We start from the raw sequence: 13,962 nt of genomic DNA on the forward strand, positions 1-13,962 counted from the left end.
ATGATTGGGATGAATTTAGAATATGACTTCAGGTTTACAATGATTTTAAAAGGCCAGAAAAAAACATATGGATATTATATAGACAAAGACAAATGTCTTTTCTTAAGTTTTTCTGGTTTCACATTTTTCCCATGGTCTTAAACACTTCTGAGCATGTATAGATCTGTAGTTTTAAACAACAGCTGAAAAAGGTTATCACATTTCCATGTAGTGATAGATTCTGTAATTAAATACACCAGAAAGATAATGTAAGTGATACAGGAACCACTGCTACCCCACAAATGCTACAGATTAAAGAATCATAAATTATCTCTCTCCCTCTTCTGAGTTCTCGTAACTCTTGATTTGCAGCCTTTCAAGGCATTTTCATTTTCTCCTTTTATTAGTTTTTTAGATAGTTATTTTATGTCTCTTTTACTTGTAGCTCCTGGATATTCAGGGTTCATAAGTGACTCATCTTTTATACCTCATAGGACTTTACAGTGGGCATAAAATCAATCTTTGATGAATAGAAGACTCTACTCTTAAGAAACCCTTCAATCTGTGGATATAACATTATTTTTTTCCAAAAGTAATATGCAGAAAATTATGCAGGAACCAGCACAAATAGTCTTTAGTTTGTAGATGTCCAAACTTAAAAAGTAACCACCCTGATATTTTTTGTGGTGCTCATTTAGCTGCTTACTACATAGGCTGACCTTGGACTTTGCTGATCTGACCTAGGCTGTGAGACTTGCCCCTGGAAAGGGAATCACTGATGCTCCTGTCTTATTCAAGTTTTCCCATTGTGTTCCCACAGTGTAAGTTTCACAAAACTGCTGACCAGAGATCCCACCAGGCCTGTCTCCACCTCCACCTCTGGCATCTGAGGGGACAGTGGGTCACTGTGGGTGAGAACTTAATCTTTTAGAAAAGGGAAGAGTATTTTTGTTTTTGTAAAATGCTCTGAAACCTCAAATCACACTTTCCTCAAGTGAATCTACTTATTCAAGTCTCAGGAAAAAAAAGGTAGGGGAAAATGGCACAGAAAGGACATATTATGGGTCCTTCCTATCTTCCCATGGTCAGATGAGATGCCTTTTTCTACAGCATAGAGTCTGTCTTGTTTCAGTGTCACCTCTTCTTAGATTTCAGGCATTAGTGGGGAAGGATGTCTGTATTCTCTATTTCTGAAACGTTTCATAAACAGGAGCTCACAGGCATGTTAATAGATCAACATCAGTTGAATGAGGACAGATTCATCACTTCCCCAGATGAATATGGCCTCTGGAAGGGTGGCAGATGAAATCACAGAAGGCTGTGGTCTAACATACTTACTGAATTCTTTCAAAAGACTTCCCTTGGCTAGGTTAGGAGAAATTTCCCCTAAATTTCCTTAGCTTCCTTCATCATTTTATCTTTTCATTTGCAGCAGGGGGCACAGAGAAGAAAGAATGAAATAAAGATAAATGTACTGTTTTATTCCAAATCAGCCAAGTCTTAGCCTGTTCCTGGCATCCAGGTGGACCTTCCTGGCACTAGCAGAGGCCTTGTGTTAACCAGAACAGACTGTCAAAACCCAACTGGAGGCCACTGTTTTCCTTTCTTTTAGTAAATGATCGTAACTGGGAAGCCAAGCAAATTCTCATATCAAAATCCACAGAATGTGTGATGCTGAGAGTTTAAAGGAACATTATCCATCTCCCTGGTTTTACAGATAAAGAACTGGGAGGAAAGGGTTATGATTTTGTCCCTGTACTTTCCCAGAAATTATTTTAATATGGGCAGAATCAACCTTCACATACCTTTCGGGTGTTGGAGGAGCACCATGACAAGAGCTGGAGAAGCATAAGGAAAGTAGGTCTTGAGTGCAAACTTCAACTATAATAGAACAAAAAATTTAAAGCCGTTTGAATATTAGCATTGGAAAAGGTTTAAGGAAATATAAAATATTGCATCCTCTGCCCCCAAAAGAAATTCCAGTACTTTATGTGGTCATAATGTCTTGCACACTGATCAAAAATAAAAGATGCTTCTGATAATCTTATAAATATGTTCTAAAAAATTAAACCTTTTTAAAGATGCCTTCCAGAACTTAAGAAAAATAAAGTTATGCTCTTGATGTCTTTATATCAGTTCTTTACCTCACATGAACCCAGTTATATACATAAATCTATTTATGTGAGAGTTTCCAAGGCAGCTGGGAGATGGGTTTTATCACAAAGTAGCAGAGGTGCTCACACATCCTCTGAGGGCCAAAGCGCTGTACCCTCCGTGCCCTCGGAAGGCACAGCAGCTCCGAAGCACTTTTGTAAAAAGTTGAGGTAAAATCTGCCTACAGTGAATTGTAAGGGCTTTAAGTGTACAATTTGATGACTTTTGGTAAATGTGTAAATTCAACGTGACCATCATTCCAATCGAGACACAGAACATTTCGATCACCTCAGAAAGTTCCCTTGTAGCTGTTACAGTCAATCCTTCCACCCCACCCCGGCATCTGATATTTTTTTATTTTGATGAGAGAGAGTAATTTTGTATATTCTTGAATTTTACACAAATGGAATCAGAAGAGTGTGTGTTTCTTTCTGTTTGGCTTCCTTGGCTCAACATGTTCTTTTGAGACTCATCCTTGTTACTGTGGATTAAATACTTCATTTTTTAAGGAAATTGTTCTAAAGTAGAACTATGTATGAATATACCATAATCTGTTTATTTATTCTGCCATAGATGGACATTTGGATTGTTTCCAGTTTGGGTTTTATTATGAATAAAGATGCAACTAACATTCATATTTCTTTTTTGTAGACATGTGCTGTTATTTCTCTTGGGTAAATACCATAGGAATGGAATTACTAGGTCATAGAGTAGATGCTTGCTTAACTTTGTAAGAAATTGCTATGTAATTTTTCAAACTGGTCAACAATTTACGAGAATTCCAGTTGCTTCACATACTTGTTGGGCTTCCCTTATAGTTGGTAAAGAACCTGCCTGCAATGCAGGAGACCTGGGTTCAATTCCTGGGTCGGGAAAATCCCCTGGAGAAGGAAATGGCAACCCACTCCAGTATTCTTTTTTTTTTTGTGTGTGTGTGTGTGTAATAAAGTTTTATTAAAGTATAAAGGAGATAGAGAAAGCTTCTGACATAGGCATCAGAAGGGGCCAGAAAGAGTACCCGCTTGCTGGTGTTAACAATGAAGTTATATAATCCAAAGAATGTCTAGAGGTTGTAAAGACCCCTACCACTCCAGTATTCTTGCCTGGAGAATCCTTTGGACAGAGGAACCTGGCAGGCTACAGTCCATGGGGTCACGACAGTTGGACATGACTGAGCAACTTCACTTTTCATTTTATACATATTTTTTGAAGTGTGTATTCAAGTCTTTTGTCCATTTTTATTTTATTTTTTTTGTCCATTTTTAAAACTGAGTTGTTTCTTATGTTCTTGAGTTGTAAAAGATCTTTATATATTCTGGACACAAATCCCCTATTAGATATATGTATTGAGAATATTTTTTACCTGCTGGGTGGATCGCTTTTTCAGTTTCTTAAGGATGTCTACAAAGATCAGACATTTTAAATTCTGATGAATTCTAATTTATCCATTTTTCTCATACTTCTTAGTGCTTTTCTACATTCCTTCTAAGAAATATTAGATTATCCTCATGTCAAAAAAGATACTCTCATTTTCTTCTAGGAGCTTTATGGCTTCAGCATTTATTTTGAAGTCTATGACCCATCTCATGAATTTTCATGTCTGAGAGGTAGAGGTCCATGTTTTCTCATCTGGGTGTCCAGCTGTTTCACTGACACTTGTTGAAAACCTTCCACATTTAACTTCCTTGGCATCTCTGTCAAAAACCAGTTGATTACATGAAAATATCTAGATACGATTCTGTTCCACTGGTCTATCCTTTTGCCAGTACCTCACTGTCTTGAATTTGATTACTGTAGCTTAAAGTCTTGAAATCAATCAGTGTGAGTCCTCTGATTTTGGGGGGAGGGTTTTTTTGTTTTCAAAATTATCCTGGCTACTTTAGGTTCTTTGCATTAGAATCAGCCTATCAATTTCTGTTTTAAGAACTATGTTGGGATTTTAACTAGGATCACATTGAACCAGGCATCTCAACAATTCATGATTATGGTTTCTCTTCATATGTTTAAGTTTTCTTATTTTGTGGCTTTCCACATAGAGATCTTATACACCTTTTGTTAAATTTTCTCCCAAGTATTTTATGTATTACTGTGGAGTTGCCTGTTTCTCTTTTTACTTCTCTGTTTTTACTTTGTGTATCTCAGACCTCTGTTACTAGGCATATATCCATTTGTAATTGGTGTTTCTCATGATGAACTATATAAACTGTCCCTCTCTTTTGTCCACACTCCTTATCTTAAAACCTAATCTGTCTGCTGCTTGTAGAGCCAGACCAGCTTTCTTGTGCTTATTATTTACATATCTCTTTCCTTCCTTTTAATCCGTGTCTTTATAATTAGAATGGATTTCTTGAAAACAACATATAGTGGGTCTTAGTTTTTCATTCAGTCTGACATATTTCCTTTTTACCTAGTATATTTAGTTGGTTTTCACTTAGTTTTTGTAATTAATGTACTTGTAGGTATATTTGAATTGATCTTTAAACATTTTATTTATTTACTTAGGTATCAGTTGCCCTGTGTCTTTGTTGACGCGTATGGGCTTTCTCTAGTTGCAGTGAGGGGGCTACTCTTCACTGGGGTGCCCAGGCCTCTCGTTGCAGTGGTCTCTCTTGCCGTGGAGCACGGGCTCTAGGGCGTGCAGGCTCAGAAGTCGTGGCTATGGCCTTAGCTGCTCTGTAGCATGTGAGGTCTTTCTAAACCAAGGGTTGAAGCCATGTCCCCAGCATTGGTGAGCGAGTTCCTCACCACTGGACTACCAGGGGAGTCCCTAGGTTTATCTTCTGAGATTAGTTTCTTTTGCCTCATCTGTGTTTTGTTCTGGCAGCCCACAGCTCTGTCTTTTGACACCTCAAGCCAATCAGATTATGCCTTGGGTTCGGGCCACCCCCAGCCTCATTTAATCTCCTTCCCACCCCTCACAGGAGAGCCCTCTGGGAAAAGTTAGAAGATTACCCAATGTGGTTTACATTTTCAAGAGTTGAAACCCCTCCAGTTTTTAATCTGCTTTTTGGGTTGCTTTCCAGTACCTTCAAATAGTTTTTAAAAAATATTTTCTCCAGAGTTTATAATTTTTATCTGTAGGCAATTTAGTCCAATACATCATTAAACTCTGTCACTACTAGAACCAGAACCTGAACTGATTTGCTGCTTGTCCTGGAGCCATTAGGCAAGTTCAGGAAAAAGGCCTGTCATGACAGCCTTAAGTTTTTGGCTACTAGTCTGACTGGGCACATTGATGGGGCTGCAACTATGCTCTCCAAATAAAACAAGGATGAGAGGAAAGGATAAAAAAGAGAATGAGAAGCACTGAAGATAAACATTTTTTGACAATGGGAAAGAATGCGGATTGATGGGATTTCCCATAACCACTGGGGGGAGTGTAAACTGGCACAACCACGCAGGGCGACAATTTGGCAGTACCCGCCACAGCTGCCTCTGCACACCTAAGAGGCAGCACTAGCGCTCTTAAGCATATCTTGAATGTTCAGAGAGACTCTATTTAGGAAAGAAAACAAAATCTGGAAATAATCCAAAGGCTCACCACCAGGAAGACAGCTACGCTGTATACACTCTCCCCACAGAGCACTACAGGCAACCCCAGCACTGCCCACAGCACAGGGCCAGCCTGGGGACACACTGCTGGAAAGACCAAGGCTCAGAAGGCTGCACACGCAGGGCCACTTTCACCTGCCGTTCCCGTTATAAAGCGCAAAAGCAGTCAATAAAGAAAACACGTCTAACAACCATATACACATGATCAGGCTTCCCCGGTGGCTCAGTGGTAAAGAATCTGCCTACCAACTCAGGCGGAGAAGGCAATGGCACCCCACTCCAGTACTTTTGCCTGGAAAATCCCATGGATGGAGGAGCCTGGTGGGCTGCAGTCCATGGGGTCGCTAAGAGTCGGACACGACTGAGCAACTTCACTTTCACTTTCCACTTTCATGCATTGGAGAAGGAAATGGCAACCCACTCCAGTGTTCTTGCCTGGAGAATCTCAGAGACGGGGGAGCCTGGTGGGCTGCAGTCCATGGGGTCACACAGAGTCGGACACGACTGAAGCGACTTAGCAGCAGCAGCAACTAACTCAGGAGGTGTGGTTTCAATCCTTGGGTTGGTTGGGAGGACAGACCTTCTCCAGAAAGAAATGGCAACCCATTCCAGTATTCTTTCCTGGAAAATCCCATGCACAGAGAAGCCTGATGGGTTACAGTCCAGGAGGTCACAAAGAGTTGGACATGACTTGGCTACTAAACAACAACATATACATGATCAAACTTTTCAGAAAAAAAAAAGGACAGCAGTTACCTGAAGGGAGAAAGTCAGGATGATAGAATAGAGGAGCATGGGAATAACCTGAAGTTTCTACTAGGGGACAGGTCTTGTTAGATGTCAGTTCAGTTCAGTTCAGTCGCTCAGTCGTGTCCGACTCTTTGGGACCCCATGAATCGATGTCAGGTTGGTAGATATTCATTTATTAATAATGAATATGTGGATGAATGAATAAAACACAGAAAGAAAGAGGGTTACACATGGATCATAGGACAGAGGGTGTCACGCATCAGGGGTTATGATTAATCTATGCAGGGGCACTCAGGAAGGCCGGGGATTGATGATGAGGACGGCACTGCCTAGAAAGGCAGGCAGTCAGGAACAGCCCCAGGAAGAGACGTGACATGACATATGGGGACGAAGGCATCTACAAAGTGAAGAGGTTGTTGCTCTTGCATCCTGAGCCCAAGGGAAGGACAGTGAATTTCTGGCTTTTTTTTTTTGGATCCCTGCTTCGCCTTCCACCAGGACCCATTCTGTGTCCCTTACACCACCAGATACGTGTAGCCTGGGTAGGGTGTATGTTCAATCACTCAGTCGTGTCCAACTCTTTGTGGCCCCATGTACTACAGCCCGCCAGGCTCCTCTACCCATGGAATTTTCCGGGCAAGAATATGGGAATGGGGTGCCATTTCCTACTCCAAGGGATCTAACCTGCATCTCTTGCATCTCCGCAACTGGCAGGCAGACATGTGGGCAGGGTACTATCCTAAATTAAAAGTGACTGTAAGTCTGAATCTAAAGTGTTAGGGCCAACCCTGCAACTCAAGGACAAAGTTAATAAGAAAGACAGACTCAAGCTAACGGTACAGAGCAACACGTCTTTTACCAGTGCCCTCCACCCCAACCTCGGTCTGTTTCAGGAGTTCAAGGTGCAGGTTTTTTAGAGGTTAGTTCCTAACTGGAAAAACAAAGAATGTTCAGGGAGGATAAAAGATATTTATAGTTTGCCTCAAAATAAGCATGAGGGCCAACCAGTGCCTTTCAGCAGAGCTCTCCTCCAGAATTCCAGGCTGGGCACCATTGATAATGCTGTTTGCTACAGTCTAGCTAACTTCCCTAGGGAAGGAGAAGACGGGAAAAAAACATCATAAATATTTATCACTGCCTTAAAAACAGAAACATCTGCTAAAACCTGAGAGGTTTCTTGGCATAGGGGTCTATGGGATTTTAGTACAGCAGGCATCACAGCACTGCTCCCCTAAGGCAAACTGCAGAAAGCATCCCAAGGGACCATGACCTCACAAGAAACTGTAGTGGGTTCAGGCACTTCAACGGGCAAAGGACCACACAGACATCAGGTCTGTGGCCATTAGAAGTGCAGGCCAATTAAAATTCCCAAAGGTGAAAACTCTGGTAGAAAAGGCTCCAGTTTCACAAGTCACTCTATTGGTCAGCTGCCTCTGCTGACCGCCCTCCCAGTGCAGGTCCCTAGGCCTGGCTTCTTGCTTACTGACTGAGTCCAACTCACACGTTTTGGTCATGGCCATTCCCAGTTCCTCCTCTATAATTATTCAAATTATAACAGAATAGTGTCACACTCACTACCTCCTCTCTCTCCTGGAATCCAATTCACATTTAGGCCTCTGATATGAATGGAAACTAATAATTAAGAATGTCCAGTATTGCTTTATAATAAGTGCCATTTCCTTCTTAGCACATGCCATAGAGACTCTAGAATACCTCTCTGGCCTGGGAGGGGCAGAGTCTTACTCAACAAACAGTGTACAACACAGGGCCCAGAAAGTTCACCCTCCGGGGTGGCACCTGATCATATGGTAGAGTTCTCTGCATAGCAATAGATAAATGCTTCTGGGTACCAGGACACGGGACAGATAGGAACCATCTTGATTTACTTTCAATTAGAATGATTTTCCCTGGAGGAGGAAATGGCAACCCATTCCAATATTCTTGCCTGGGAAATCCCATGGACACAGGAACCTGGTGGGCTACAGCCCACGGGGTTCCAGAGAGTTGGACACGACTGAGTACACACTCAAAATGGTTTTTCCTTTGCTGGTGTATTTGTTTGGAAACTTTCTCCATGAACAAAACAGTCTACCAAAATCACTGAAAATAAAGTACTCTTTTCTGATGATTAATCAAATACTCTTAACAGCCTCTTTTTCCTTGGGGGAATGAATAATATCTGCAATATAACGAACCTGCTTGTTTTCTTTTTCCAGAGCTTCTACAAAGCATCGTGTAAACACCTGAAGGCCGGCTAGTACTTCTGGGGCTCCATCGGTTTCCAGGAGTGCGGACCTGAACAATGCAAGGCCAGATCACAACACATTCAGTGATTAATCTGGAAAATATGTGAACCAAAATATGTAAAAGGGAAACACGGAAACATTCTTTTTGTGCCATAAGCTTCAGCAGCAATGTCAGCTCATCAGATTTCAGTTCTTGCGTGAAAGCAGGAGAAATCTGTCACTCCCTTTTCTGAGGACTTCCTTTAAAATTGCAATGTGCAGAGCTCCCTTTCTTGGTTTTTAAATTATTAAGCACTTCATATCTCTTCCACGTGGGCCTGGGATGCTCTTTACAAATATTTGCACACTGTATACCCACAAATGGAACATCCACAGAACTTCTGCTTTTGCAAGTGGAGAAAGGGGTGCCTCAGGGATATCCAGCAAAGGGGTGGAAGAATCTGCATGTTCCTGGTTTGGTTTCTATGCATTTTCATACAACTAACTTTTCTTTACGTTTGTTTAAACAACACCAAAAAAAAAAAAATAGAACTGAAACTTTGCTAGCTTTAAACTAAAAACAGCATTCTGACTTATTTCTACACTAATTTAGCTTAAAGCTCATATGTTTCAAGACCAACTTGAGTGCTGGATTACTTGCTATTATAAAGCAAGTAATTGCTTTTTCCAATGTCTGCTGTCTGCTGTGGGGCCTCTATTTGCTGAGTTTGAGGGGAACTGGATAAAGAGGGTAGATACTCTGGCTCTGGCTGCACGAGCACCCAGGAAAGAGGCTGGCCACCCACCTGTCCACTGGGGGCAAGCTCCCCGCGTGGGGTCTGGCCCCTCACTAACTGTCAGTCATAACCCAACCTGGTGTCCAGTGGGCTCATCTTTCATCGTTGTAAATCCACTGCATTTACCAAGAAGTTCTTGTATTTGCAGAATAAAAATTAGTGTGCTGTTAGATAACATGCATAGTTGATTCTGCCTTTCAGAAGTGCTCTGTTAAGAATGGCATTATTTATTTATTATTTTTAGTATTCCTTAGCTTTAAAAAGATTGGTCAGCCCTCATGTGGTGAAGGGAGAACACTACTACCCTTTATTTTTAATTGAGAAAAACTCTACATGAATAATGCGTGATGCAAAATCTAATTCAATTCTGATTTTCAACCATTATTATTCGATTTTTAAAAGGTTAAAAAAAAAAGATAGTTATCTTAGTTCTCAGGCATTGGCTTTTAAATACACATTGACATTTGCATTTTACCAAAAAGCTCAGCAGGATGGGATGGAATTAGAATCTAATTTCCCCATGGTATAGCCAGAGACTACCACAGAATTTTTTATTCATATTTGGAAGCTGAACATATTTAGACCAATTACGAGCAGAAACAGCACAATATTTACCTGAATATTTCATCAACAACTCTGAAAATGGCGGGGTGGCAGGCAGCAGCTTCAGGCTATAAAGGAAAAGACCACGAGAAAGTAAAATATCAGAAGCATTTCATCAATAATGACTCGCTCTTATCAGGGAAATGAGTTGTCCACAACTGCTGGTGTCTAGAAAATGGATATATTCCTTTGAGTTAGAAAAAACAGAACAACTAGTCCGTGGCAAAAGCCCTCCATACAAATACAAACAGAAGTTCTCTTGGGGTAAGGGGATTATGGACCTTTCTTCTTCTTCTTTATTCAACTTATACTCTGTAAATCCCAGATTTTCAACAATAAGCCCACATGATACACAAAAAAGAGTCAATAAGTATCATGGGAAATCAGAAAATACCACCTACCAGCAGGCTATAATGAAGACGCATAGTCTACCTGTGTTGCTGTGCTGTGCTCTGCTTATTTGCTCAGTCCTGTCTGACTCTTTGAGACCCCCTGGACTGTAGCCCACCAGGCTCCTCTGTCCATGGGGATTCTCCAGGCAAGAATACTGGAGTGGGTTGCCATGCCCTCCTCCAGGAGATCTTCCCAACCCAGGGATCGAACCCAGGTCTCTTGAATTGCAGGTGGATTGTTTACCATCTGAGTCACCAGGGAAGCCCTGTGTTGCTGGCTTTCGGTAACGTCCTCTATGTGTCTGATCTCCTCATATGACTTAAAAGTGCCTCAAAGTCAAAGCTAGACCTGTTATCTTTTCATTCCTGCTGATTAGGAAATGACTACATAGTGATTTCAAATTATTATTAAGGAAAGCAGTGACCACCACCACGTCAGACTAAATAATATTACATCTTAGAGCACTATGAATTTAGCAGCTTAAATTATTTAGGATGAAGAAAAAAATAAAGATACTATCATCTTTATTTTTCCATACTAAATTAGGAAAGCCATCTAATTTAATCCACAAATATTTTTATGAGAGTTTTGATGATTTAAATCTGCAGAAGCCAACTTACTGTGGCCTGGGTGGGGCTTCAGAGGGCCTAGCCCAGATTCCATATCTTTTTGTTTGCTTTTTTCTTTTTTATTGGCCGCATGGCTTGTGGAATCTTAGTTCACCACCCCGGGGATCAAACCTGGGCCGTTGCTGGTGGAAGTGCAGAGTCCTAACCACTGGACCATGGGCAAATTTCCATGATCCCATATCATACTGGCTGGAGCTCATACCATGAGATTAAGCCAGAGGAAAATGCCATGTGTGTTCTAAAACAGATATAATACAGTAGCATCCACAGGTTAGTAAATTAGGCTTTATATGGAATTTCTTTGAGTCACATTGAACTTTGGGGAACAGTTTTTCATACCCCCTCAACAAGAAAAGTAGAAAAAAGGATACATATCTTTTATCTTTTCTAGGCCAGACTAAAGAATGGTGCCTCTCTCCAGTAGCTTCCACTCTGTTCTGTGCTGGCATTTCTAAATGTACAATAACATTGAACGTGTGCCACCTAGTGTTCACACACCGCCATTACAGCTGTCACAGAGGCTCCAGGAAAGAGCATTACCACTTGTTAAAATGATGGGATAACTCCTTTTATTTGAAGAGATTAATGATTTGTAGGATGCAAATCTCTGCTTTCTAGGTAGTCAATACTCCCTAATCTTTCGTTGATTTCCATTTTTATCTAAAAGAAACCAACTAAAATTTTTCATAGATTAAATTCATTACATACTCAAGAAAGTAATTTGGCCGATTGATGGTTCAACAGAAGAGAGGTAGAGTATTTTTTGACTTTGATCTCAGACAAGTCAGTTATCTCCCTGCTTCTCAGCCTCACTGTAAATACTAACAGTTATTAAAAGGTCCCTGGATATATGCCCAGAAAATATCACGGAAGTTTCTATGTATTCATAATGGAAAATATCAAACAAGAAGAGAAAAGCAAACTGCCTATCTTGAAGAAATGTGACTCATCAAATTTGCCAGAAGAGTTTTTCCAAGTTTTATATATAGACAATATGGCTCTTGAATAAGAGTGTTTGAGAACCAAACACCGTCATGTGACACATAGAGGCTAAAAACGCACGGACAGAAAATAAGACTAAAATTGAAAATGGTAAAATAGAACCATTCCCTTTCTTCTAACTACTCCAGAACCACTCTATAAACCTGATGCGAGTAGAAAATCAATCTATCCTGATGACAGAGATATCTAAATGGCAGAGAAAAGGCTGATCAATGCATAGAACAGGGCTGCATTGAAAAGCAAGCGGGAAAGCAAGAAAGTTCTGACTCTGTTGAAAAGAGGACCACAGCTTGGACATGCTCTTCCTTCATGCAGTGTTTTCTAGTGAAACAGCTCAATCAAATGTTTTAAATATATAGACTGTGTGGAATCTGCCTGTTCTCTCCATGCCGATCAACTCTCCTCTTAGATTTCCTTCTGTCCAAACAGCTCAGACTGTGGTTGCCCTTAACCTGCTTCTACAAAGCTGTTTTAGCTTTCAAAACAGGTAAGATGCCAGGGAACCCTACTGAAACAGCAATGGCAGAGATTTTGATTTAAAAACCAGTCTCCCTTGCCACTCCAGAATTATGAACAGCTCTTTCTCATCTGCAGCCTTTACTGATGGTTTTTAAAATGAGACTCTTCACACTTTCCGAGCACATAATTTCAGGGTCAGTGAGTCCCCTCATGAAGCCCGGAGTGCTCACAGGCCAGGCATGTGTCCCAAGGACACCAAATCACAAAAGCAAACTTAAGCCGCTTTTCTTATCAAGGGAATCCTCCAAATAGAATTAAAGTCTTAATTTATGCTTCTTTGGAAGCCATAAATTACCACTCCCCCCACCCCAAATCTTTACACATCCATGTGAGGGAAGAGGCAAACATTTAACCCCTCTGTGTCCTGTTTTATTTGTAAAATTGGTCTCCAAAGTAACACAACAGGTCACTCTGCAACTCAAACTTCTGGGTCCTAGCTCTGAAACCCCACAAACCAAGCAATTATCTTTCCTATTAGAATGACGACAGAAAAGAAAACCTTTCTTGGATTCCATCTGTTTGTCTGTTTTTCCCATCCTGCCAAAATCTGTTCCTTCTCAAGCTCTTCTCTTCTCCATCTGGTCTAATGATTTCCATGTACAAATTATTTCAAGTCTAGGGAAACTTCATTACCAGGAGGCCATCAGTAACAGCGGTTGTGCCCTTCTTCCCTTCTCTCACCCTGCCCCCAGTTGTCTCACTGAATGTCAGAAGAGGAACAGAAGAAGAGGGAAAGCCCTGGACTCTGGTTTCCTTTTCTTATGGGCCAGCTTGCTCTGAGGGGCACATCCCCTTCCCTCTTCTACAGCTACCCAGGACTCTACTGCTTGTTTCTTCTCTGCTCAGACAGACAGCCCATTCTCATCACTCAGAAGAAAAAAAAAAAACAAGGGAAGGCTAAGCAACACAGAGAAGTGTGCAGCAGCTGCGTTTTCGAGGCTGCTTTGTAGGCAGAGGTGAGGAAGAGGCCGGCTTGCCACTCTGTGCCATGAACTGCACAAATAACACCCATGCTCACTCTCTGTCCTTCGTGTCTATGCATGCGTGCTAAGTCACTTCAGTTGTGACCCAACACTTTGGTGACCCTCTGGACCGCAGCCCCAGGCTCCTCTCTGTCCGTGGGCTTCTGCAGGCAAGAATACTGGAGTGAGTTGCCATGCCCCCTCCAGGGATCTTCCTGACGCAGGGATTGAACCCGTGTCACCTGGGGCTCCTGCACTGCAGGTGAATTCTCTGCTGCTGAGCTACCCGAGAAGCCCTCCTTGGTGCCTAACCTGTTATCTTCATCCCAGTTCATCAACGATTATTACTAGCCACCTGAGAATTCTCAGGAAGAAATCTTTCCTTTTTTCCTATCAT

At 41.4% G+C, this 13,962-nt stretch overlaps 1 protein-coding gene across 31 annotated transcripts in view; it reads right to left on the minus strand.

The window, feature by feature from the left end:
- FANCC (FA complementation group C) overlaps window positions 1–13,962 on the minus strand; it is a 343,736-nt gene that overhangs the window by 22,197 nt on the left and 307,577 nt on the right. For all 31 annotated transcript variants that reach the window (XM_070794289.1, XM_070794290.1, XM_070794284.1 and 28 more), the window contains 3 exons: window positions 10,073–10,128; window positions 8,631–8,730; window positions 1,785–1,860 (listed from right to left, as the gene is read on the minus strand). In XM_070794289.1, the coding sequence (XP_070650390.1) occupies window positions 1,785–1,860; window positions 8,631–8,730; window positions 10,073–10,128 (232 nt within the window). The remainder of the gene's footprint in view (window positions 1–1,784; window positions 1,861–8,630; window positions 8,731–10,072; window positions 10,129–13,962) is intronic.

Source organism: Bos indicus, chromosome 8, assembly GCF_029378745.1.
Source record: "Bos indicus isolate NIAB-ARS_2022 breed Sahiwal x Tharparkar chromosome 8, NIAB-ARS_B.indTharparkar_mat_pri_1.0, whole genome shotgun sequence".
Lineage (NCBI taxonomy): Eukaryota > Metazoa > Chordata > Mammalia > Artiodactyla > Bovidae > Bos > Bos indicus.